General features: G+C 41.2%; 1 protein-coding gene across 22 annotated transcripts in view; it reads left to right on the forward strand.

The window, feature by feature from the left end:
* The window catches only part of LOC126992010 (uncharacterized), a 120,479-nt gene that overhangs the window by 86,017 nt on the left and 6,511 nt on the right, over positions 1 to 27,951 (forward strand). For 7 of the 22 annotated variants that reach the window (XR_007746068.1, XM_050850685.1, XM_050850689.1 and 4 more), the window contains 2 exons: positions 4,018 to 4,134; positions 24,344 to 24,415. Coding sequence is in view for 6 of the 22 variants with exons in the window: in XM_050850685.1 (XP_050706642.1) it covers positions 4,018 to 4,134; positions 24,344 to 24,415 (189 nt within the window). In the remaining 16 variants the exon portion in view is untranslated. Of the gene's footprint in view, positions 1 to 344; positions 480 to 3,276; positions 3,494 to 4,017; positions 4,135 to 10,676; positions 10,744 to 14,218; positions 14,336 to 24,343; positions 24,416 to 27,951 lie in introns of those variants that run through there. The other 15 variants (XR_007746058.1, XR_007746053.1, XR_007746057.1 and 12 more) reach the window with 10 other exon arrangements.

Below are 27,951 nucleotides of genomic sequence, written 5' to 3' on the forward strand. Positions count from 1 at the left end.
ATTGAGCTGGCAGGAATCAGCTCGCAGCCGGAAAATAGCTCGCGAAAGGGGACTTGAAACTGCTTAATTTTCAATATATCACTCACTGCTATCGTTTAACTGTCCCTTTGCGACTTCAATACACTGCAAATACATCAGATAAACACTTAAAATCAGTAGAAGGCTTTAAAACAAACACATAGGAGTTTACATAGGAGGAACTACTCTGAGCTGATACTCACTCCTGGTTTGGGCAATCTCAACGCTTATATATAGATCACAGGTGGTTAAAGAGACATAAATCAAGGCAAATTAAGACGTTTTTTGCTGTCTTTACCCCATTGGACATGTGTAGTGGGTAGTATCGCGACTCATTTCCCCGAGGAGGCATTTCTCGTACACACCGGGCCCCAGCCGTGGAGGGAGGAGGCTGGTGTGTTATTTTTGTGTTTTTTGAAGCGAATTATCCTGTTGCCGAGGGAGCCATGCATCTGGAAACGGTAAATAGTCCCTCGTGATTGTTTTGGGTGGGTGAGGGCAGTGAATTAAGGCTTGTAATAGGTGGAAATAGGGAAAATGTATCGGTGGGGGAGAAGTGGATTTAAATGGCCGCCGTGGTCGTTCAGAAGCTCATCGTTTTTTACTGATTTCCGGTAAAGTAGAGTACGTAGCGGCACGGGGCTTGAGGGGCAAGGCGACACGTGCATTGCATTCCTGTGTGTGGAGTTGGAGAGCGGGATATAAGCCGGTAAGGTCAGAAAGGTCACGTATATAACTGGCTTGGGGTGTCCGGCTCCATATATGACCTTAGTTATTAATGACCTCTAAGACCTTCGGGCACTATGATAGGGAGAACTGAGATGAATGACCTAATGTATGGGGTCAAATGAGGTGTGAGGGTCTTAAATATTGAATTATGGGCGTTTAGCGGTGAGGTCATAAGGGCGTAACTGGCGGATGGAGCGAACCATATGTGACGTATTATCTCAGTTATCAATAACACCTAAGAACTTTGAACACTATGAGAGGGAGAACTAAGCTGAATGACCTAATGTATGGGGTCAAATGAGGTGTGAGTGTCTTAGATATTGAATTATGGGCGTTTAGCGGTGAGGTCATAAGGGCGTAACCGGCGGATGGGAGCGAACCATACGTGACCTTATATCCGTGAGTTTTGACCAGTGTAAGATGCCTGGGTACTCCTATATTAAGGGTTAGGGTGTATTTGTGTTGTATTATTGCAGATATGAGGAAGGAAAGTGTTACTCAGGAAATATTGAAGGTTAACGTGAGCTAGAAGTGTTTTAAGGGTGACTCGTCTAGCGGGCGGGGTGAATTTTACGAATTTTTCAGATTTATTTATTTCAGTGTTATTTCTCTTGATTTTTTTGCGTTTTCATCGTCATGGTTGTGATTTCATGTGTGTCTGAGGTGGTATTGATGGTGATTGTGGTGATTTTAGGTGATGCATGTGGTGGTGATGACCCGGGGTGGTGAACCTATTAACTCTAAGGGGGAATATGTAGGTTAGCGTTGTTGCCTTGACCACATGTGCTTACCCTAGACCATCGGGTGTCATTCTAGAGTTATACATGCTCCTGGTACTGCGAAGGCTGGCATGAACCTATATTTTGCCTGTCAATATTTACTTTGCTCTCACAGGAGGTTAAGGTTAAAATCTAAGTTTAATCCAAGGTTAGGATAACTCAGTGATGACCAGTATCTTATCCTAGACCTGGGGGCTTCGTGGTGCAGTGGTTATAAGCAGTTAGCACACCCGGCTCACAACCGAGAGAGCCTGGGCTCGATTCCCGGGCAGAGTGGGAAAATTTGGGAGGCTTTTCCGATACCCTATGCCCCTGTCCACCCAGCAGTACCAGGTATTAATTGGGGGTTGTGTCCCATCTCCTGGGATCTGTTCCCTTCTTTAATTCCTTCCCCTTCTGTCTCTCTCCGGCATATGACCACAGATGTTGCGCCGACTAAATGAAATTTTCCAACTTTTTTATCCTAGACCATCGGGTGTTATTCTGGAGGTCTGCTCATGATACCGCGAGGGCCGGAATTGACCTATTTTGTCTGTCAATTTTTATCTTGCTCTCACAGGAGGTTACGTTAAAATCTAAGTTTAATCCAAGGTTAGGATAACTTAGTGCTGACCGGGCATTTTTTTTGTTAATGTTTCCGATATTTTTCAGCCCTTGAATATATAAATAAGTGTGAAGTGATGAGACTTGGGTGTTTTTTCTGGAATAACACCCACTTGTTTAGGATAAATAGGCAGGATAGGCCTCTCACCACACTGCCGTTGATGTCACTGGCGGGAGAGGTGGCTACGGTCATCTCCATACTCCCCGCCTCTTAAAATATTGTCTTGGGGTGCAACACAGTATATATTTGTTTTATTTCATTGTGGTAGTGGAGTGCACGGCAGGTACGGTTAACCCGGTAGCTGTGGGGATCATGTTTCTTAACTTGGTAGCAGCGATGGGTCAAATTTGTGTCTTTACCGTGTAGCAGCGATGGGCCAAATTTGTGGCTTTACCGTGTAGCAGCGACGGGCCAAATTTGTGCCATGATATAAACCCCCCAAAATAGATGATACATAATCTGATCACAAATGCTTTATATATAATATGAAATGGTTTGTGTGAGGGGTGATTTTTTTCCATTTTTCTCGCTTGGAGGGACCATTAAGAAACATGATCCCTGCTGCTACCACTGGGTTAAAGGCCCTTCCCTCTAAGCGAGAAAAATGAGAAAAAAATCATCACTCACACAAACCACTTCATAATATATATCAATGCATTTGTGATCAGTTTATGCATCATCTATATATTTATTTATTTATTTATTTATTTTTACGTCTTGGCCTATTGCGCCGGTAGGCTTCTTCCCGGTGGATCCTGATGGTCGGTGGTGGGGTTTATATCCTTCTTAATATATCAAGTTACATATCATGGCAAGAATTTGGCCCGTCGCTGGTACACTGTAAAGCCACAAATTTGGGCCCCTGTTACTATCAGGTTAAGTTAGGTCTTGTTAGGATAGCTCAGCAAGTTTGGGCAGGTTAGGATAGCTAAGATTTAATTCTCTAAATATATGGTCTTGGGGGGACACACCTGGAGATACATTTCTGTTTATATTGTTTTGTCAGTGGCTTGCTAAGGCTAGATTAGTTTAATTAAAGTTTGGTTAGGTTAGGATGACTTAGATTTAATTCTCTTTATATATAGTCTGGGATGACACATTGAGGCATATGTTTTTACTTTTTGCATATTTGGCGTCGGAACACAGGCTGGGGAAGGAGACGGTGGCTGAGTGGTTAGCGTGCCGGTCCTGCGTTCACTGCGTCATGGATGAGGAGGGTTTGAATCCACTGCTGCCACAGTCTACCTGTCCTGAAGACCACCACCATCATCCTGGACTGTATGGGACTGTCCAAGGGAAAGCAAGATGGGGCCGCTATAAACACTTGCCGGCTTGGGCCCACCACCAGGCCCAGCCAAGGGAGGTAAGGAAAAAAAAGTATGGCTAGGTTTGAATAAGTTTTAGGTTAGAATAGCTTAGTGTTAAAGTATCTTGTAACTATTATTATTGTCAATATTATCATTCCTATTACGCGTACTATTATCTAGCTTGTAAGGGACTGTATGCATATACAAATACACTGTATTGCCAAGAAACAAGAGGAATTAACTATTTTAATGATAAATATAAGTGAATCTCGTTATTGAGGACCAGGAGACAGATTTTGTGTTGGAAGTCCGTAAATATAAGAGGCTGAGTACAACAGTCTGGCAATGTTGGCACTGCCTCAAAGTATAGGCCTGGCTGTATGTATAGAGTTATATGAGGGGAGAGAGAGAGAGGGGGAGGGTAGAGGAAGAAAAGTATGTAAAAAAACAAATATGAGAGAGAGAGTATCAATTAATTATCTTAATTATACAGCCCTTGATAGAGAGAGAGATTTTATAATATATTATCCCATGCTGTCTTTCCCAGTACAAGACTTTGAGAGTGGACACATATTTGCAGGTTGGTGTAGCAGTGCCGGGAGGTTCCATAACACAGGGCACTCCTCACCTCAACAACAGTCTCTTCACCGACAAGTAATTCTTCACCAACAAGCTTTTCAGCAGCTTGGAGAAATAGGTAAGCTTTCTCTACTCACTTCCTGCCCTGCCTTCATTACCCCCGCCAGAAGCCTCCAAAGGGTGAACCCGTTATATTGAGCTGTAAAATGTTCAGCAGCTCACTTAGTAACCCAGCATGTTGTAAAATGTTCAGTACATCTCCTTGCTTAGAGGGAAAGGCCTTTTAACCCAGTGGTGGTGGTAGCAGCAGGAATCATGTTTCTTAACCCGGTAGCAGCGGGGATCATGTTTCTTAATGGTCCCCCAAGCGAGAAAAATGAGAAAAAAATCATCCCTCACACAAACCATTTCATAATACATATCAAAGCATTTGTGATCAGTTTACACATCATCTATTTTGGGGGGTTTAAATCATGGCACAAATTTGGCCCGTTGCTGCTACACGGTAAAGCCACAAATTTGGCCCGTTGCTGCTACACGGTAAAGCCACAAATTTGGCCTGTCGCTGCTACACGGTAAAGCCACAAATTTGTCCCATTGCTGCTACACGGTAAAGCCACAAATTTGTTCCATTGCTGCTACACGGTAAAGCCACAAATTTGGCCCGTCGCTGCTACCGGGTAAGAAACATGATCCCCGCAGCTACCGTGTTAAGCATAGGGTGCATGATATATGTTTGCCAAAGTGCTTACTACACACTGGATACATATTATGCATGCAAGATTGGTTTGCTTTATAATATAGTTAGATTAATTTAATTTATTTATTCAGCCCTTGACAGAGAGAAAGTAATATTTATTATTGTACAAGTGACTTAACACATACATGTCGCCAACATTATTTTGTATAAGTTTAAACACAGGAATAAGACAACAACAATCCTGGCATCAAAGTTCCTTAAGCCCTAACTCACTCACCGGTGCTAATGCAGGAGTCAAGTCATCATTATACAGTAAATATTGGTGTGAAAAAGACTCCTAATATTGGCCGCATCATGTGTGGAAATACATATTAAAAGGAAGCCTAGCCAGCAGGGAGGAGGAGGCTCACTACATGGTTTGGTCTCAAAAGCTAACAGGCTATATTTTCACCTGCAAGGGTAGATATATATTTTTCTACTTACTTTTTGCCTTATTTTACAGCCTTTGACAGAGAGGAAAGTAACACACACAAACTGATCACAAATGCTTTGATATATAATATGAAATGGTTTGTGTGAGGGGTGATTTTTTCTCATTTTTCTTGCTGGGAGGGACCATTAAGAAACATGATCCCTGCCACCACCGGGTTAAGTTAAAGTTTTCTAAAGAAAGAATTGCTACATTACATTTGTAAGTCACTGACACAACAAAAACACTCACCACCATCACTTTGTTGATGCGTCATGGACAGCGATATTAGGTAGGGTTAGATACACGGGAGCCAAGGTTCAGAGGAGCTGCTTCGTGCAGACTCCTATGTTCTTATGTCACTGGACGAGGTGGAAGGATGCTTGGGTGCCATAGTAGGGGTCAAAATGCAGTGTGTGTATTCCAGAGAAACGTTCCACTCACAGTGCTGGCTAGCTTCAGACTGAGGAGAAAGACAGCGTCTCCGCCATAGCAGGGCACGATAACAGAAAACCTTATTCCCGATAACTGATAATGAAAAACCTTAACAACACCCTGCGCCGTATCCGAGATCGCCACGCGCGCTAAATTTCAAATGTCGCTATTGAATATGACAAGCTTTCAGCCATAAACTCAACATAATCATCATGTATTATATATGAAAACATGCAGAATTAAATGGTACACATAAAGAAACTCACTACGGCCAGGCCAAAACAACACCCCGCACTGTATCCGAGATCGCCACGCGCGCTAAATTTCAAATGTCGCTATTGAATATGACAAGCTTTCAGCCATAAACTCAACATAATCATCATGTATTATATATGAAAACATGCAGAATTACATGGTGCACATAAAGAAACTCACTACGGCCGGGCCAAAACAGCGCCCTCTGCTGTGTCCGAGATCGCCGCGCGCGCTAAATTTCAAATGTCGCTATTGAATATAACAAGCTTTCAGCCATAAACTCAACATAATCATCATGTATTATATATGAAAACATGCAGAATTAAATGGTGCACATAAAGAAACTCATTACGGCCGGGCCAAAACAGCGCCCTGCGCCGTATCCGAGATCGCCATGCGCGCCAAATTTCAAATGTCGCTATTGAATATAACAAGCTTTCAGCCATAAACTCAGCATAATCATCATGTATTATATATGAAAACATGCAGAATTAAATGGTACACATAAAGAAACTCACTATGGCCGGGCCAAAACAACACCCTGCACCGTATCCGAGATCGCCATTCGCGCTAAATTTCAAATGTCGCTATTGAATATAACAAGGTTTCAGCCATAAACTCAACATAATCATCATGTATTATATATGAAAACATGCAGAATTACATGGTGCACATAAAGAAATTCACTACGGCCGGGCCAAAACAGTGCCCTGCGCCGTATCCGAGATCGCCACGCTCAAATTTCAAATGTCGCTATTGAATATAACAAGCTTTCAGCCATAAACTCATCATAATCATCATTTTTATATGAAAACATGCAGAATTAAATGGTGCACATAAAGAAACTCACTACTTCAAGGACAAAAGAACACCTCGAAACGTTTCCGAGATCGCCGCGTGTGCCAAATTTCAAATGTCGCTATTGAATATAACAAGCTTTCAGCCATAAACTCAACATAATCATCATGTATTATATATGAAAACATGTAGAATTACATGGTGCACATAAAGAAACTCACTACGGCCGGGCCAAAACAGCGCCTCTGCTGTGTCCGAGATCGCCACGCTTAAATTTCAAATGTCGCTATTGAATATAACAAGCTTTCAGCCATAAACTCAACATAATCATCATGTATTATATATGAAAACATGCAGAATTAAATGGTGCACATAAAGAAACTCACTACGGCCGGGCCAAAACAGCGCCCTGCGCCGTATCCGAGATCGCCACGAGAGCCAAATTTCAAATGTCGCTATTGAATATAACAAGCTTTCAGCCATAAACTCAGCATAATCATCATGTATTATATATGAAAACATGCAGAATTAAATGGTACATAAAGAAACTCACTGCGGCCGGGCCAAAACAACGCCCCGCACCGTATCCAAGATCGCCATTCGCGCTAAATTTCAAATGTCGCTATTGAATATAACAAGGTTTCAGCCATAAACTCAACATAATCATCATGTATTATATATGAAAACATGCAGAATTACATGGTGCACATAAAGTAATTCACTACGGCCGGGCAAAACAGTGCCCTGCGCCGTATCCGAGATCGCCACGCCGCCAAATTTCAAATGTCGCTATTGAATATAACAAGCTTTCAGCCATAAACTCAGCATAATTATCATTTTTATATGAAAACATGCAGAATTAAATGGTGCACATAAAGAAACTCACTACGGCCAGGCCAAAACAACACCTCGCACCGTATCCGAGATCGCCGCGTGTGCCAAATTTCAAATGTCGCTATCGAATATAACAAGCTTTCAGCCATAAACTCAACATAATCATCATGTATTATATATGAAAACATGCAGAATTACATGGTGCACATAAAGAAACTCACTACGGCCGGGCCAAAACAGCGCCCTCTGCTGTGTCCGAGATCGCCAGCTCTAAATTTCAAATGTCGCTATTGAATATAACAAGCTTTCAGCCATAAACTCAGCATAATCATCATTTTTATATATGAAAACATGCAGAATTAAATGGTGCACATAAAGAAACTCACTACGGCCAGGCCAAAACAACACCTCGCACCGTATCCGAGATCGACTAGTGTGCCAAATTTCAAATGTCGCTATCGAATATAACAAGCTTTCAGCCATAAACTCAACATAATCATCATGTATTATATATGAAAACATGCAGAATTACATGGTGCACATAAAGAAACTCACTACGGCCGGGCCAAAACAGCGCCCTCTGCTGTGTCCGAGATCGCCATGCTAAATTTCAAATGTCGCTATTGAATATAACAAGCTTTCAGCCATAAACTCAACATAATCATCATGTATTATATATGAAAACATGCAGAATTACATGGTGCACATAAAGAAACTCACTACGGCCGGGCCAAAACAGCGCCCTCTGCTGTGTCCGAGATCTCCGAGCGCGCTAAATTTCAAATGTCGCTATTGAATATAACAAGCTTTCAGCCATAAACTCAACATAATCATCATGTATTATATATGAAAACATGCAGAATTAAATGGTGCACATAAAGAAACTCACTACGGCCGGGCCAAAACAGCGCCCTGCGCCGTATCTGAGATCGCCACGCGCGCCAAATTTCAAATGTCGCTATTGAATATAACAAGCTTTCAGCCATAAACTCAGCATAATCATCATGTATTATATATGAAAACATGCAGAATTAAATGGTGCACATAAAGAAACTCACTACGGCCGGGCCAAAACAACACCCCGCACCGTATCCGAGATCGCCATTCGCGCTAAATTTCAAATGTCGCTATTGAATATAACAAGGTTTCAGCCATAAACTCAACATAATCATCATGTATTATATGTGAAAACATGCAGAATTACATGGTGCACATAAAGAAATTCACTACGGCCGGGCCAAAACAGTGCCCTGCGCCGTATCCGAGATCGCCACGCTCGCCAAATTTCAAATGTCGCTATTGAATATAACAAGCTTTCAGCCATAAACTCAGCATAATCATCATTTTTATATATGAAAACATGCAGAATTAAATGGTGCACATAAAGAAACTCACTACGGCCAGGCCAAAACAACACCTCGCACCGTATCCGAGATCGCCGCGTGTGCCAAATTTCAAATGTCGCTATTGAATATAACAAGCTTTCAGCCATAAACTCAACATAATCATCATGTATTATATATGAAAACATGCAGAATTACATGGTGCACATAAAGAAACTCACTACGGCCGGGCCAAAACAGCGCCCTGCGCCGTATCCGAGATCGCCACGCGCCCCAAATTTCAAATGTCGCTATTGAGTATAACAAGCTTTCAGCCATAAACTCAACATAATCATCATGTATTATATATGAAAACATGCAGAATTACATGGTGCACATAAAGAAGTATAAATTAATTGATAATTTTGAGATGTAAGCATAAATATAGAGATAAAATAACTCGTATATTGGCTAAAGCAAGCCAGTATGCGCGTCCTGGGATATGGTACGGGGCACACAAGGACACAGTATACTCGTGTTGAAGGGGTTAAACCCATTACTACGTGTCCTTCCCGGTTCTCTTACCAACAAAACCCTATGAATATCCCCCTTATTACAGGCCCTTCCTTCCCTCTAAGTGTGAAGTATGAGAAAAAAAATCATCACTCCCACAAACCATTTCATTTTTTTTTTTTTTTTTTTTTACAGCAAAGGAGACAGCTCAAGGGCACAAAAAAGTAAACATTAATAATAAAAAAAAAAGCCCGCTACTCGCTGCTCCTAAAAAGAATCCAAAGAGGTGGCCGAAAGATAAGTCAGTTTCGGGAGGAGAGGTGTCCTGATACCCTCCTCTTGAAAGAGTTCAAGTCATCGGCAGGAGGAAATACAGATGAAGGAAGATTGTTCCAGAGTTTACCAGCGTGAGGGATGAAAGAGTGAAGATGCTGGTTAACTCTTGCATAAGGGGTTTGGACAGTATAGGGATGAGCATGAGTAGAAAGTCGAGTGCAGCGGGGCCGCAGGAGGGGGGGAGGCATGCAGTTAGCAAGTTCAGAAGAGCAGTCAGCGTGGAAATATCGATAGAAGATAGAAAGAGAGGCAACATTGCGGCGGAATTTAAGAGGTAGAAGACTATCAGTATGAGGAGAGCTGATGAGAGCTGATGAGACGAAGAGCCTTTGCCTCACTCTGTCCAGAAGAGCTGTGTGAGTGGAGCCCCCCCACACATGAGATGCATTTGATGCATCAAATGCATGAGATGCATTTGATCCTAGAATCTAGAGTCCGGGTTGATAGGTGGTCTTCTGGACAGCATGTGGGTAGTTTTAAGCCACTCGGCGGCGGCTGAAAAATCCCAGCTTGGTGGCACCGGGCGGGGATTGAACTCGCGTCCTCCTGAACACGAGGCCGTTACTTTGACGACTCAGCCACCGCCATTGATATATATATATATATATATATATATATATATATATATATATATATATATATATATATATATATATATATATATATATATACATCATCTCATTTGTCATCACATTATGCAGCATATATTTTGTGTGTGTGTGTGTGTGAGAGAGAGAGAGAGAGAGAGAGAGAGAGAGAGAGTTATTATTTCACAGTTATTTAGAAAATATATAAATATGAGAAAGTAAAGAGATTATTTTTAAGATGAAAGAAAAAAGTGAGCAAGTATGGCACCAGAATTAAAGCTCTCTCTCTCTCTCTCTCTCTCTCTCTCTCCCAATTATCTATCTATATATTTTTTTACCTTGAAAATAATTTATTATCTCAAAAAATCCCAATTATTTTACAGCTGACTTATTTCCTTACCCTGTTTACAGAGGAAGAAGAGGAGGAAGAAGAAGAGAAGATGAAGAGGAAGAAGAGGAGGAGGAGGATAAGGACTTGGTGAGTGTTCAAATCAATTCTCTTTCCATTGCAAACTTCTTCCTTCCTTCCTTCCTTCCTTCCTTCCTTCCCTCTTGGCTCTTAGACCACTGAATAAAGAAAGGAGAGACAGAAGAGATGGTTAGATTATGATAATGCATTGCAACACCCAAACTCACATGTAATATTTAAGTCTTTTGTTGAGGTTTGGGGCATTTCCAGGGGTAGTTTTATGAGGCTGGTGGTGGTGTGACCCTTCCTCTGTGCTATGAAGCTAAAAAACACACATTTGACATGTTTTTTGTAGGAGTTTAGGGCATTTCCAGGGGTAGTTTTATGAGGCTGGTGGTGGTGTGACCCTTCCTCTGTGCTATGAAGCTAAAAAACACACATTTGACATTAGAGGGTAGCAGGACGCCTATCAGGTCAGGGGCAAGAACAAACACATGTTATCTAATAGGAGTGGCCATACAGGACGCGGGTAGCAGGTAAGCTTGGAGGGAACCCGCTACCTGCGTCCTGTATGGCCACTCCTATTAGATAACGTGTTTGTTCTTGCCTCTGACCCGCTAGGCGTCCCGCTACCCTCTACTGGGCCCGAATTTACAATAAATCTTTAACCGCTAAGTTTGACTTTAGGGCGAGTTTAACTTTATTCTTCATCTTATCCCTCATAAGTTGATCTTAGCTGACGAGATATTTTAGGCGGGCCCAAACCCGTCTTAAGGAGCCTAAGTCGAACTTCAGTCGCCAAGATGGCCGAACGTCAACAAGCCCGTCAGCGCCTAGAAGACTTTTCAAGAGCGAAGAGACGTTCTGAATACTTTGAGTGACGCAGAACTATTGAAACGCTACATACTGGACCGTGCAGGAGTACTGTTCGTAACGGATTTGGTGAGAGGGGCCTGCAAAGCCCTACTTCAAGGAGTTTTGCATTGACACCCGAAATGAAAGTAATTATTACACTGCGTTACTTAGCAACGGGAAAATGCAGATGTGTAACAGTGATGATCTTGGTCCATCACAGTCGTCAGTAAGCAAAGCGATCACCGATACCCTCAAGGCACTTACACAGCCAGCCATACTTGTCCAATTCATTCGATTTCCTCGCACCGTCCCTGAAATCCGAGAGAAACAACAAGAATTTGTGCAAGTTGCAAACTTCCCTGGCATTGTTGGTGTAATAGATTGCACGCATGTCAGGGAATATGAAGCAGACTATGTCAACAGGAAGAATTTCCATAGCATAAACACACAATTAGTGTTTGATGCCAAATATAATATTCTTAATGTTGTAGCTAATTGGCCTGGGTCCACTCATGATGCTCGTATTTGGCGTGAGGGTGGCCTCAAACGCATGTTTGAGGATCATCGTATACCACCGGATTCATGTCATCTATTAGGGGACAGTGGCTACCCTTGCAGACGGTATCTGTTGACTCCCTTCCCTTTACTATGTGTAGAGTGTGGCAGTCTCTCCAATTCACTCCCCTTTTCCTCTTGGGAGAAGTGAAAGCGGCAATATTTTCCATGATTACCTCGTCAGAGGGTGGGTGATGCAAGAATGAGGAAGACGAACAGGAACGCGTGTCCGTGTTTACATTCAAGAGAAAAAAAAAAGAATATCACCTTGCGCGGATGATAAACGTAACCTTTATTTTATAAATACTACCTTATTATGCCCATATTTCTGAAGTATATCATCATATAACATTGATAAAGTAGTATTACTACATATTCAATCACTGAAGTGTCGCAATTCTGCAATTTAAAAAATACATCTTTTGCCAGGACAAATTTTCAAACTGGATCAGCTGCTGAGTGAAGTTGAACTTATTTTTTCATTTAAGCTCAGCTATAAGTTAAACTTGAGATTCAGTGGAACTTTTAAGTTAAAGATTAAGATTAATTGTAAATTTGGGCCCTGGAACTCGCAGGGAGGGTTTAGCACCAGCGGCAAGTTACGCTAGTCCTCCCTGCAAGTATTTAGCAACCAAAGGGTTAATTTACAGTCCTTGATAGAGAGAGACTATAGAATATCTTATCCAGTGCTGTCTTTCCCAATACAAGACTTTGACAGTGGACACATATTTGCAGGGGGGCTTTGTGGTGCAGTGGTTAGCACACTCGGGTCACAACCGAGAGAGCCCGGGTTCGATTCCCAGGCGGAGTGGAAAAATTTGGGCGGCTTTTCCGATACCCTACATAGCCCCTGTCCACCCAGCAGTGTACCAGGTATTAATCAGGGGTTGTGTCCCGTCTCCTGGGGTCTGTTCCCTTCTATAATTCCTTCCCCCTCCTGTCTCTCTCCGGCATATGACCACAGATGTTGTGCTGCCCACAAAACCAAACTTTCCAAACTTAATAATTTGTGGGTTGTGTCATAACCTTGAAATAGTCATAGGTTGATGTCATCATAGCTGAGGATCCCCTGTACAGTGCCTTGAATATGTAGCTTTCTGGATAATAGCAAAATTTGTCACTAAAGAAATAATCGCCTAAGCAGGGTTGGCAATGATTAAATCAAATTGATTTAATCAGATGATTAAATCTTTGATTTCTTTACTAAAAAATCATGATTGTTATTACCAAACAAAATCATGATTTTTTTTTTATTTGATTTTTTTTAGTAAAAGTATTCCATGAGTTAAATGGTGTGCTCCAAAGATGGTAAAGGAAAACAACGTATTCATTTGCAATGATTCATTTATTCTCTTCAAGGTATATACCACAAAACAACAAGAAGAATCCTACATTATTATAAATTTATAAGTAGGCTTTGACAATTGATATGAATTAATCCTTGAACTCACTATTTAAAGTTTTGAACTCTCGATATAAAGTTATTGTACTTGCTAAAGTCCTGCTCTTGCCTTTCCTCCAACACTGAGTTAATTTTAAAAAGATAGGTTAGTAAGCTTTGGTCTGCCAGCTGATCAGCTGCAGGAAAACCCTTTTTCAGGTTAACCCTTTGAATCTCACTTTGTATGTCTCTGGTAAAGCAAAGAAAGCAACAGGACTTAACAAGCATACACGTAGATGCCACTGAGCTGGTAATCTCACAAAAGCAAACTGCCGAGGCACTGACTGTGACTGACCAACTGGTGGAAAATACATGTACTGAGTTTAGTGAGTTCTCTTGTGCTAATGTTGCCAACTGTTTCAGATATCAATATTCAACAGAAAGGACATATTTTATGAAATTAATGGAATATTGAGTTCCATATAGTTTTTTTGGGGGGGTGGCTTCGTGGTGCAGTGGTTGGCACTGCCTCAAAGTATAGGCCTGGCTGTATGTATAGAGTTATGAGGGGAGAGAGAGAGAGAGAGAGGGAGGGTAGAGGAAGAAAAGTATGTAAAAAAACAAATATGAGAGAGAGAGTATCAATTAATTATCTTAATTATACAGCCCTTGATAGAGAGAGAGATTTCATAATATATTATCCCATGCTGTCTTTCCCGGTACAAGACTTTGAGAGTGGACACATATTTGCAGGTTGGTGTAGCAGTGCTGGGAGGTGCCATAACACAGGGCACTCCTCACCTCAACAACAGTCTCTTCACCGACAAGTAATTCTTCACCAACAAGCTTTTCAGCAGCTTGGAGAAATAGGTAGCTTTCTCTACTCACTTCCTGCCCTGCCTTCATTACCCCGCCAGAAGCCCCCAAAGGGTGAACCCGTTATATTGAGCTGTAAAATGTTCAGCAGCTCACTTAGTAACCCATTGTGTTGTAAAATGTTCAGTACATCCCCTTGCTTAGAGGGAAAGGCCTTTTAACCCGGTGGTTGTAGCAGTGGGGATCATGTTTCTTAATGGTCCCCCCAAGCGAGAAAAATGAGACAAAATCACCCCTCACACAAACCATTTCATAATACATATCAAAGCATTTGTGATCAGTTTACACATCATCTATTTTGGGGGGTTTAAATCATGGCACAAATTTGGCCCGTTGCTGCTACACGGTAAAGCCACAAATTTGGCCCGTTGCTGCTACACGGTAAAGCCACAAATTTGGCCTGTCGCTGCTACACGGTAAAGCCACAAATTTGTCCCATTGCTGCTACACGGTAAAGCCACAAATTTGTTCCATTGCTGCTACACGGTAAAGCCACAAATTTGGCCCGTCGCTGCTACCGGGTAAGAAACATGATCCCCGCAGGGTTAAGCATAGGATGCATGATATATGTTTGCCAAAGTGCTTACTACACACTGGATACATATTATGCATGCAAAATTGGTTTTGCTTTATAATATAGTTAGATTAATTTGATTTATTTATTCAGCCCTTGACAGAGAGGAAAGTAATATTTCTTATTGTACAAGGGACTTACCACAGACATGTTGCTAACCTGATTTTGTATAAGTTTAAACCCAGGAATAAGTCACCTCCAATCCTGGCATCAAAGTTCCTTAAGCCCCTAACTCACTCACCGGTGCTAATGCAGGAGTCAAGTCATCATTATACAGTAAATATTGGTGTGAAAAGACTCCTAATATTGGCCGCATCATGTGGAAATACATATTAAAAGGAAGCCTAGCCAGCAGGGAGGGAGGAGGAGGCTCACTACATGGTTTGGTCTCAAAAGCTAACAGGCTATATTTTCACCTGCAAGGGTAGATATATATTTTTCTACTTACTTTTTGCCTTATTTTACAGCCTTTGACAGAGAGGAAAGTAACACACACAAACTGATCACAAATGCTTTGATATATAATATGAAATGGTTTGTGTGAGGGGTGATTTTTTCTCATTTTTCTTGCTTGGAGGGACCATTAAGAAACATGATCCCTGCCACCACCGGGTTAAGTTAAAGTTTTCTAACGAAAGAATTGCTACATTACATTTGTAAGTCACTGACACAACAAAAACACGTCCTCACACTCACCACCATCACTTTGTTGATGCGTCATGGACAGCGATATTAGGTAGGGTTAGATACACGGGAGCCAAGGTTCAGAGGAGCTGCCTCGTGCAGGTCTACCGGCCTCTTGCAGACTCCTATGTTCTTATGTCACTGGACGAGGTGGAAGGATGCTTGGGTGCCATAGTAGGGGTCAAAATGCAGTGTGTGTATTCCAGAGAAACGTTCCACTCACAGTGCTGGCTAGCTTCAGACTGAGGAGAAAGACAGCGTCTCCGCCATAGCAGGGCACGATAACAGAAAACCTTATTCCGATAACCGATAACTGATAATGAAAACCTTAACAACACCCTGCGCCGTATCCGAGATCGCCACGCGCCAAATTTCAAATGTCGCTATTGAATATAACAAGCTTTCAGCCATAAACTCAGCATAATCATCATTTTTATATATGAAAACATGCAGAATTAAATGGTGCACATAAAGAAACTCACTACGGCCAGGCCAAAACAACACCCCGCACCGTATCCGAGATCGCCACGCGCGCTAAATTTCAAATGTCGCTATTGAATATAACAAGCTTTCAGCCTTAAACTCAACATAATCATCATGTATTATATATGAAAACATGCAGAATTACATGGTGCACATAAAGAAACTCACTACGGCCGGGCCAAAACAGCGCCCTCTGCTGTGTCCGAGATCGCCGCGCTTAAATTTCAAATGTCGCTATTGAATATAACTAGCTTTCAGCCATAAACTCAACATAATCATCATGTATTATATATGAAAACATGCAGAATTACATGGTGCACATAAAGAAACTCACTACGGCCGGGCCAAAACAGCGCCCTCTGCTGTGTCCGAGATCTCCAGCGCTAAATTTCAAATGTCGCTATTGAATATAACAAGCTTTCAGCCATAAACTCAACATAATCATCATGTATTATATATGAAAACATGCAGAATTAAATGGTGCACATAAAGAAACTCACTACGGCCGGGCCAAAACAGCGCCCTGCGCCGTATCTGAGATCGCCACGCGCCAAATTTCAAATGTCGCTATTGAATATAACAAGCTTTCAGCCATAAACTCAGCATAATCATCATGTATTATATATGAAAACATGCAGAATTAAATGGTACACATAAAGAAACTCACTACGGCCGGGCCAAAACAACACCCCGCCGTATCCGAGATCGCCATTCGCTAAATTTCAAATGTCGCTATTGAATATAACAAGGTTTCAGCCATAAACTCAACATAATCATGTATTATATATGAAAACATGCAGAATTACATGGTGCACATAAAGAAATTCACTACGGCCGGGCCAAAACAGAGCCCTGCGCCGTATCCGAGATCGCCCCGCTCTCCAAGTTTCAAATGTAGCTATTGAATATAACAAGCTTTCAGCCATAAACTCAACATAATCATCATTTATATATGAAAACATGCAGAATTAAATGGTGCACATAAAGAAACTCACTACGGCCAGGCCAAAACAACACCTCGCAGTATCCGAGATCGCCGTGTGCCAAATTTCAAATGTCGCTATTGAATATAACAAGCTTTCAGCCATAAACTCAACATAATCATCATGTATTATATATGAAAACATGCAGAATTACATGGTGCACATAAAGAAACTCACTACGGCCGGGCCAAAACAGCGCCCTCTGCTGTGTCCGAGATCGCCACGCTCGCCAAATTTCAAATGTCGCTATTGAATATAACAAGCTTTCAGCCATAAACTCAACATAATCATCATGTATTATATATGAAAACATGCAGAATTAAATGGTGCACATAAAGAAACTCACTACGGCCAGGCCAAAACAACACCTCGCACCGTATCCGAGATCGCCGTGTGCCAAATTTCAAATGTCGCTATTGAATATAACAAGCTTTCAGCCATAAACTCAACATAATCATCATGTATTATATATGAAAACATGCAGAATTACATGGTGCACATAAAGAAACTCACTACGGCCGGGCCAAAACAGCGCCCTCTGCTGTGTCCGAGATCGCCTCGCTCGCTAAATTTCAAATGTCGCTATTGAATATAACAAGCTTTCAGCCATAAACTCAACATAATCATCATGTATTATATATGAAAACATGCAGAATTAAATGGTGCACATAAAGAAACTCACTACGGCCAGGCCAAAAACACCTCGCACCGTATCCGAGATCGCCTGTGCCAAATTTCAAATGTCGCTATTGAATATAACAAGCTTTCAGCCATAAACTCAACATAATCATCATGTATTATATATGAAAACATGCAGAATTACATGGTGCACATAAAGAAACTCACTACGGCCGGGCCAAAACAGCGCCCTCTGCTGTGTCCGAGATCTCCGCGCACGCTAAATTTCAAATGTCGCTATTGAATATAACAAGCTTTCAGCCATAAACTCAACATAATCATCATGTATTATATATGAAAACATGCAGAATTAAATGGTGCACATAAAGAAACTCACTACGGCCAGGCCAAAACAACGCCCCGCACCGTATCCGAGATCGCCGCATGTGCCAAATTTCAAATGTCGCTATTGAATATAACAAGCTTTCAGCCATTAACTCAACATAATCATCATGTATTATATATGAAAACATGCAGAATTACATGGTGCATAAAGAAACTCACTACGGCCGGGCCAAAACAGCCCCTCTGCTGTGTCCGAGATCGCCACGCTAAATTTCAAATGTCGCTATTGAATATAACAAGCTTTCAGCCATAAACTCAACATAATCATCATGTATTATATATGAAAACATGCAGAATTAAATGGTGCACATAAAGAAACTCACTACGGCCAGGCCAAAACAACACCTCGCACCGTATCCGAGATCGCCGCATGTGCCAAATTTCAAATGTCGCTATTGAATATAACAAGCTTTCAGCCATAAACTCAACATAATCATCATGTATTATATATGAAAACATGCAGAATTAAATGGTGCACATAAAGAAACTCACTACGGCCGGGCCAAAACAGCGCCCTCTGCTGTGTCCGAGATCGCCATGCTAAATTTCAAATGTCGCTATTGAATATAACAAGCTTTCAGCCATAAACTCAACATAATCATCATGTATTATATATGAAAACATGCAGAATTAAATGGTGCACATAAAGAAACTCACTACGGCCAGGCCAAAACAACACCCCGCACCGTATCCGAGATCGCCACGGGCCAAATTTCAAATGTCGCTATTGAATATAACAAGCTTTCAGCCATAAACTCAACATAATCATCATGTATTATATATGAAAACATGCAGAATTACATGGTGCACATAAAGAAACTCACTACGGCCGGGCCAAAACAGCGCCATCTCCAGTGTCCGAGATCGCCGCGAGAGCTAAATTTCAAATGTCGCTATTGAATATAACAAGCTTTCAGCCATAAACTCAACATAATCATCATGTATTATATATGAAAACATGCAGAATTAAATGGTGCACATAAAGAAACTCACTACGGCCAGGCCAAAACAACACCTCGCTGTATCCGAGATCGCCACGCCGCCAAATTTCAAATGTCGCTATTGAATATAACAAGCTTTCAGCCATAAACTCAACATAATCATCATGTATTATATATGAAAACATGCAGAATTACATGGTGCACATAAAGAAACTCACTACGGCCAGGCCAAAACAACACCTCGCACCGTATCCGAGATCGCCGCGTGTGCCAAATTTCAAATGTCGCTATTGAATATAACAAGCTTTCAGCCATAAACTCAACATAATCATCATGTATTATATATGAAAACATGCAGAATTACATGGTGCACATAAAGAAACTCACTACGGCCGGGCCAAAACAGCGCCCTCAGCAGTATCCGAGATCGCCACGCAACCCAAATTTCAAATGTCGCTATTGAATATAACAAGCTTTCAGCCATAAACTCAACATAATCATCATGTATTATATATGAAAACATGCAGAATTAAATGGTGCACATAAAGAAACTCACTACGGCCAGGCCAAAACAACACCCCGCACCGTATCCGAGATCGCAACGTTGCCAAATTTCAAATGTCGCTATTGAATATAACAAGCTTTCAGCCATAAACTCAACATAATCATCATGTATTATATATGAAAACATGCAGAATTACATGGTGCACATAAAGAAACTCACTACGGCCGGGCCAAAACAGCGCCCTCTGCTGTGTCCGAGATCGCCATGCGCTAAATTTCAAATGTCGCTATTGAATATAACAAGCTTTCAGCCATAAACTCAACATAATCATCATGTATTATATATGAAAACATGCAGAATTAAATGGTGCACATAAAGAAACTCACTACGGCCGGGCCAAAACAGCGCCCTCTGCTGTGTCCGAGATCGCCAGCTTAAATTTCAAATGTCGCTATTGAATATAACAAGCTTTCAGCCATAAACTCAACATAATCATCATGTATTATATATGAAAACATGCAGAATTAAATGGTGCACATAAAGAAACTCACTACGGCCGGGCCAAAACAGCGCCCTGAGCCGTATCCGAGATCGCCACGCGCCAAATTTCAAATGTCGCTATTGAATATAACAAGCTTTCAGCCATAAACTCAGCATAATCATCATGTATTATATATGAAAACATGCAGAATTAAATGGTACACATAAAGAAACTCACTACGGCCGGGCCCAAACAACACCCGCACGTATCCGAGATCGCCATTCGCGCTAAATTTCAAATGTCGCTATTGAATATAACAAGGTTTCAGCCATAAACTCAACATAATCATCATGTATTATATATGAAAACATGCAGAATTACATGGTGCACATAAAGAAATTCACTACGGCCGGGCCAAAACAGTGCCCTGCGCCGTATCCGAGATCGCCACGCCAAATTTCAAATGTCGCTATTGAATATAACAAGCTTTCAGCCATAAACTCAGCATAATCATCATTTATTTTATATTAAAACATGCAGAATTAAATGGTGCACATAAAGAAACTCACTACGGCCAGGCCAAAACACCCTGCACCGTATCCGAGATCATGCCGTGTGCCAAATTTCAAATGTCGCTATTGAATATAACAAGCTTTCAGCCATAAACTCAACATAATCATCATGTATTATATATGAAAACATGCAGAATTACATGGTGCACATAAAGAAACTCACTACGGCCGGGCCAAAACAGCGCCCTCTGCTGTGTCCGAGATCGCCATGTATAAATTTCAAATGTCGCTATTGAATATAACAAGCTTTCAGCCATAAACTCAACATAATCATCATGTATTATATATGAAAACATGCAGAATTAAATGGTGCACATAAAGAAACTCACTACGGCCGGGCCAAAACAGTGCCCCGCGCCGTATCCGAGATCGCCGTGCACGCCAAATTTCAAATGTCGCTATTGAATATAACAAGCTTTCAGCCATAAACTCAGCATAATCATCATGTATTATATATGAAAACATGCAGAATTAAATGGTACACATAAAGAAACTCACTGCTGCAGGGCCAAAACTCCGACCAGCACCGTATCCGTGATCGCCTTGAGCGCTAAATTTCAAATGTCGCTATTGAATATAACAAGGTTTCAGCCATAAACTCAACATAATCATCATGTATTATATATGAAAACATGCAGAATTACATGGTGCACATAAAGTAATTCACTACGGCCGGGCCAAAACAGTGCCCTGCCGTATCCGAGATCGCCACGCCGCCAAATTTCAAATGTCGCTATTGAATATAACAAGCTTTCAGCCATAAACTCAGCATAATCATCATTGTTATATATGAAAACATGCAGTATTAAATGGTGCACATAAAGAAACTCACTACGGCCAGGCAAAAACAACACCTCGCACCGTATCCGAGATACGCCGTGTGCCAAATTTCAAATGTCGCTATCGAATATAACAAGCTTTCAGCCATAAACTCAACATAATCATCATGTATTATATATGAAAACATGCAGAATTACATGGTGCACATAAAGAAACTCACTACGGTTGGCCAAAACAGCGCCCTCTGCTGTGTCCGAGATTGCCACAGCTAAATTTCAAATGTCGCTATTGAATATAACAAGCTTTCAGCCATAAACTCAACATAATCATCATGTAAGTCTAGGTGAGTAGGGTAGTAGTAGCCTAGTATAGTAAAATCACTGAGAGCTGATGCCTACATATATATATATATATATATATATATATATATATATATATATATATATTTATATATGTAGTGGGTATTGGGTATATCACACACACACACACACACACACACACACGTCAATATGGTCACTGGGCACAGCATGGTGAGCTCTCTTCCTCTCCTTGCCAGCCTCACTGGTTATTTGTTTTCCTGAGACAGATTTATTTACGATAATGACCATTTTTAGTAAGTATTAAACTGTTTGCATGGAGAAAATAAGGAGAAAGAAAAGGTGTGAAATATGCACTTTAAATTTGGTATTGGCCAGCAGCCTCATCAGTGGCTGTCAGCCAGTGAGGAACAGGGAAAACTGACACGCTCTCCCTGTGGAAGGTGCTTCTCCTCAGCCAATCCATTTTAGTAGTACTGGGAATGAGGAGGCGCAACAGAGGTGAGCGGGGGAGGACAGGTCGACTGGTGTTCAGTAAAATTGTAAGATACGAATACCCTACGACGTGACGTGTTATATTAAGTGTTCGCAGTACTACATTATCAGCTGTAATTGCAGGAAGGTGGGTGGTGAGTTATGCGCATAGCTGGGCGTTATCGCGATACTTTATCGCTGATAACAAAATCGGGTTGTCGGCCATCCGCTGCTTATTTAAATATATATCGGTATCTTCGTTATTTTTGTAACCAAACTAGTGATAATCGCTTTTTTTCCGCCTCAGAAAAAAACACGTTGTCTCCTCCTACTCGCATGCGTGGCCGGGTGACCTGTATTTTATGAAAAAACTTGGGGGTATGAATTATCTTTGGCGAAGAGATTTCGTACTTAGATCATCAACATTAAAATACTAGGTTGTTTTTTTATGTTAGACTCAAAAATGAATACATCAAAGAGAAAAATCATTTAGCTTTGCCCCAAAATGATTATTCACTACCTCAAATTTGATATTCCATATTCGTTTGTGAGCATGCCATGGTATTGAAGGCACCCGGTGTTGTGTTATTTGGTGTCCCATCGTCAAAAGCTGGCGCTTGTGTTAACAAACACTGGTCTCTCGTGAACTGCGCATGTTCAGACCAGTAAGCATAGACCTGTACAGTATCACAAAGCTTTTAACACATTAAGTAGTTGCTGGAAGGCTGAATCAGACATACAGTACCACCATCCTCGCTGTTTCTAGAACGACACTCTGTACATATAAATACAACTCGTACAGAGTGTCGATCTAGAAACATCGAGGATGGTGGTATTACTGTATGTCTGATTCAGCCTTCAACAACTCTAAATTACAGTTAAAAAGCTTTGTGAGACTGTTCAGGTCTACGCTTGGTCTGAGCATGTGCAGTTCTGAAGACTCAATGTTTGTCGATGGGGACGCCAAATAACACAACACCGGTTCAGGCGTTTCTAGTATTACCGTCCATGTGTACGTGTCACCGTGTGGTTTTCAGATTTTGTAAGTTTTTAAAAATCCAGATCATGAACATCTGAATTCATCTATGTTGTTTATTTGAAATATCAATATAGAATCTTTTTCGCCTATAGGACTTATCGCTAGCTAGTATCGGAATTGTGGATTAATATCGGTATCGGTTATCGCCTATATTTGTGTTTCCAGTTAACGAATATCGGTTATCACCGATAAGGTTTTCATTATCAGTTATCGGTTATCGAATAAGGTTTTCTGTTATCGTGCCCTGCTATGGTAATGCGAGCCAGGGTGGGCACCTGCTGGAGGCTAGGTGGGCGCAGGGAGGATAGGTTTAGTAGGGTTGAGTAAACGTGAGAATTACAATAACATTAATCCTCATGATTCCCTGGTAGCACGTATATAATTTGTTTAATATTATTAGGTAGTATTAATGGTTTATATGGATCATGTGTCCCTCGTTCAGTAAAAATAGTAGTAGTTGCTAATAGGCGCACCTAACACAACCAAAATATGGGCTACACACTTGGCGCAGGGACTGTTTTGGGGTGTCATTGAAGGTAACAGGCTCAAGAGTGGCCTGTCCAGATATTTTGTTTTTATTTATTGATGATCCACGAGACATCCTAGAGTTAAATCAAAGTATGTGGTGATCTTTGTATTCATTCCTACACACTCTGGTAATATCTCTGTGGGGTCTGATTCACTTATTAGAGTGAAATTCTATTGTGGAAAACAGCCACAAATTCGTGTTACTGGTGAAAATGAAACTGATAATTTAAATTTTGCCACCATGAAATATATACAAATAGATAAATTTGAGTGACTTCACCTGCTTTTGCACAGTAAAAATATGCTATTTCAGGCATCTGACACCCTCAAAAAGGCGTGCGCACTCCTCTGGCCTAGGAGCTTCAGCCTGGACATTGTGGTTAGGTCATTACATACTCAAATCAGGACTAGGTTTTGGGAGACAGGTCAGGTCATTTTGTAGACTTGTGATACTGGGCTAGACTGCACTGGGTACACCACACGCTGAAGTTGCACCCAATTTATTATGATATCATTTTGGAGCAGTGAGTGATGGGCTTTTTTTTATTTATTTATACTGTAAAAATAAAAAGTATGTTGATGTTTACACAGTTAATTGACACCAAACTTGATTTGCAGACACTACCAAACGAAGAAGAGGAGGAGGAGGAGGAGGAAGAAGAAGACGAGGAACACAGGAGGAACCCATTGGTGAGTGTTAATTTATTTTTTCTAAAATGGTTAACGAGCAGTCAAGGAATTTTGATAATAAGGAGGAAAGTGTGATGTTTTTTTTTTTTTGTAGTTTTTGATAAGTTGTCGATGGGAGGAAGGCCCCCATTAGATAGCACTACACTATATCTGGTCTGTTTCATTAGGGGGTCCATGACTTTAGCCCCCTATTAGGGGGTTAAGATGGGCAAAAGACCCCCCATGAAATTCTTTCTGATATTGTTGGGCTGGTTTTAATTAGGGGGTCCATGTGGCTGCAAAGGGGGGTTATATGCCATCCATTTTAGACTTTGTGGATCATCTTTAGTAGAGTAATTATTCTCTCTCTCTCTCTCTCTCTCTCTCTCTCTCTCTCTCTCTCTCTCTCTCTCTCTCTCTCTCTCTCTCTCTCTCCCTCTCTCCATTATCTATCTTGGTTACGCTTCAGTAAAAATCTTTCTTATATTTTCTCCCTCAGCAACAACTTTCTCCCTCTCTGTTCCGTCCTTCTTGGCTCGAGGGGGCCTCTTAAACAAGGCGTCACAGTGCAGGCGAAGCGTTAACATGAGGCCAATCAGAGTGGGATGGACGCTTGGGAGAGAGTTTAGATTTAATCTACTGAGTTTTGATGACACAATATTAACGCTATATCCTGGGATTGGTATTATAAGACAATTTCACTTCTCATGTCAACTATGTTCCTGTGTATTTCTGAAGAAGGTCAAAGAGGGGGGTAATCAGGTTCTAATGGAGGTGTTTCTTCATGTTCATGGTACAGAGGAAGGAGTCAAACCTACCTGGTCATAAAACTATACTCCTGGAAATGTCAAAAGACTCCTTGGAAAGCCTTGCCAAATATGTGTTCTTTAGGTTCAGGGGTACAGGCAAAGGGTCAAACACCACCTGGTCATAAAACTATACTCCTGGAAATGTCAAGACTCTAGGAAGCCTTGCAAATGTGTTTCTTCATGTTCAGAATTGCAGAGGAAGGGTTTTAACAGTTTTAACTACCTCTGAACAATGCTGACCGGGCTTCAAATCCTTGATATAGTGATTCCAAGATCCTTTTCTTTACTTACTGCAGAAAGTTGTTGGCCATTCATTACGTGCGAGCAGCGATTGTTATTTTTTTCGATGTGCAGCACTTTACATTTCTCAGCGTTAAATTTCATTTTACATTGATTGGCCCAACATTAAGAATCGATCTATATCTGATTGTAAAGCTTCTTCGTCAGTATCGCAGTTACTTTACCCCCAGCAATTTTGTGTCATCAGCAAAATTTTGATACTTTGCAAGTGAGCCCATCATCGATATCATTAACATAGATTAAGCAGAGCATGGGGCCAAGCACTGATCCTTGGTACCTTACTTTTGACATCGAGCCAGTTAGATGCTAACACCGTTTTAGAACTACTCTCTGTTTCCCGCTCAGAGGGGCCAGTCTATAAACCAATTGTGAATGTTACCGGATGCTGTGCCGGTAGTTTGCTGAGCAATCGTTGGTGGGGACCTTATCAAATGCCTTTTGAAAATCCAGATATGATATCTACTGATCTGCTTTCGTAGACACCTCAAAATATAGTGAAAAAAATCAAGTAAGTTAATTGGCTTACGAACATTTTACAGAAAGCCATGTTGCGAATTATTTTATTATTATTTTTCTTCGAAGAATTTCTGTGCCCTTGAATGATAGTCTCCATTAACTTACAAACAATAGATGTCAGGCTAATTGATCCGATAGTTTTCCTAGATGAGACTTGTCCCCCTTTTGAAAGAATGGTGTGACATTTTACCAGGATTTCAATCAATGAACTTTCCAGCTGTTAAAGATTTATTGAATATGATGGGCGCGGTTTACAAATTTGATGTTTGATTTCTTTTAAGACCCTAGGGGTAATTTGTGTCCGGACCAGGACTTCTTACTTTATTCTTTTCAATTATTGCGTAAAATGTCTTTCTGATGAGCACGCCACTTAACATCTTTTCGGTCCTTCAACCTCCGGCGGTTGAGGTGAAAGTTGAACTTTCAGGGTCGACTAAGCTACTAGGAATGAAAGCCTTGTCAAATGTGATTCTCTTCATGGTACAGAGGAAGCCTAAAACTTTTTACAAAAGCCATATCAAATCTGTGTGTTTTAGGTTCATGGGTTCCCAGGTCACAAAGCCACCCTGGAAATGTCAGAGACTCCACTGAAAGCCTTGTCAAGTGTGTGTGCGTGTGTGGCAATGTTTAATGATGTAGACCTGCCTTCCCCTTACCCAGATAAACAGGCAGTCTCCGGTGTTCCCGGTGCCTTGCGTTTGGTGATGATTAATATTCAAGGCACTGTAGTCTGAAATCCTGTTGAGTCACTCCATTCCCCAGGAAACTAGTACCACAGGAGATTTTGTGGCCTCCTTGTAGTCAGTGGGCGTAAAGACAACTCCCTCGTTCATTGTTTTCCCCTCACAATGGCCAAGGTACAGTCTTAGGCCATGAAGCTTTAAGCCCTGGACATAGCACTGAAAGATGACGTGCTCTATTTTCCAGCTTTCATAGGGCTCAGGATCTTGACCTTGAGGGCCATTATTGGCACCCTCAGGTTAACTGTGGTTGGCAACACGTTACCATCTTGGCCTTTGAATAATTCTCCTGTACCACGAGAGAGCAAGATGGATGCTGGAATACGAGCAGATTATAATACCAAATAGAGATATGTAGCAGGTAGGTTACATAACAGAATTATAATACCAGGTAGAGTTAGATAGCAGATGAAGAAAGATATGACCTAAATTTTGGTGTGCAAGTCTGCTTTTTTGAGCCTGAAAATCCCCTCCATATGGGTCCCACTTCTGTAGCTGGGTGAAATGTCAGCCTCAATACAAGTATTTCCAGCTAAAACTTGTGTGCGCTGAACTTACTTGACCTTTTAAAAGCACAGATTAATATACGAATAATAATAACTGATAAGTGATACTAATACTAATAAAAAGCTCAAATCGAGGTCTGAGTGTGTCTTACCTTGCTATATGGCATGAAGCGGCAGTATCAGGGCACTATGGTATGGAGCTGTTGCCACTAATGTCTTGCCTGGGTATTCTGAATCCTGGGAAGCTGAGTTTCACATTTAAATTTTGTGACCTCCATCCAGGCATAGGTGGCTCCCTCATTAGTTATTGTATGCTTGCTTGTATGACCCTGGTGGTGAAGACACCTCCTTCTGTACCATAAGCCTAAAACACAAATTTGACGAGGCTTTCATGAAGGTACAGCATTTCCAGAGTGGTTGTTGACCCTGCTGGTAGTGTGACCTAGCTTCTGGCCTGTGAACAAAACACACACTTTTGAGAAACTTGTGGTTCTCACCATTTCCAGGGGTAGTTTGTTATTTCTGGTAGTGTGACCTGCTTCTGTACCATAGACAAGAAACACACTTTTGGAAAGACTTTTTGGCCAGGAGTTCTCACCATTTCAGGGTAGTTTATGACTTTGTTGGTAGAGACCTTGTTCTGTACCATGAACCTGAGAAACACTCATTTGAGAAGACTTTTTATT

This window comes from Eriocheir sinensis, unplaced genomic scaffold (genome assembly GCF_024679095.1).
Source record: "Eriocheir sinensis breed Jianghai 21 unplaced genomic scaffold, ASM2467909v1 Scaffold384, whole genome shotgun sequence".
Lineage (NCBI taxonomy): Eukaryota > Metazoa > Arthropoda > Malacostraca > Decapoda > Varunidae > Eriocheir > Eriocheir sinensis.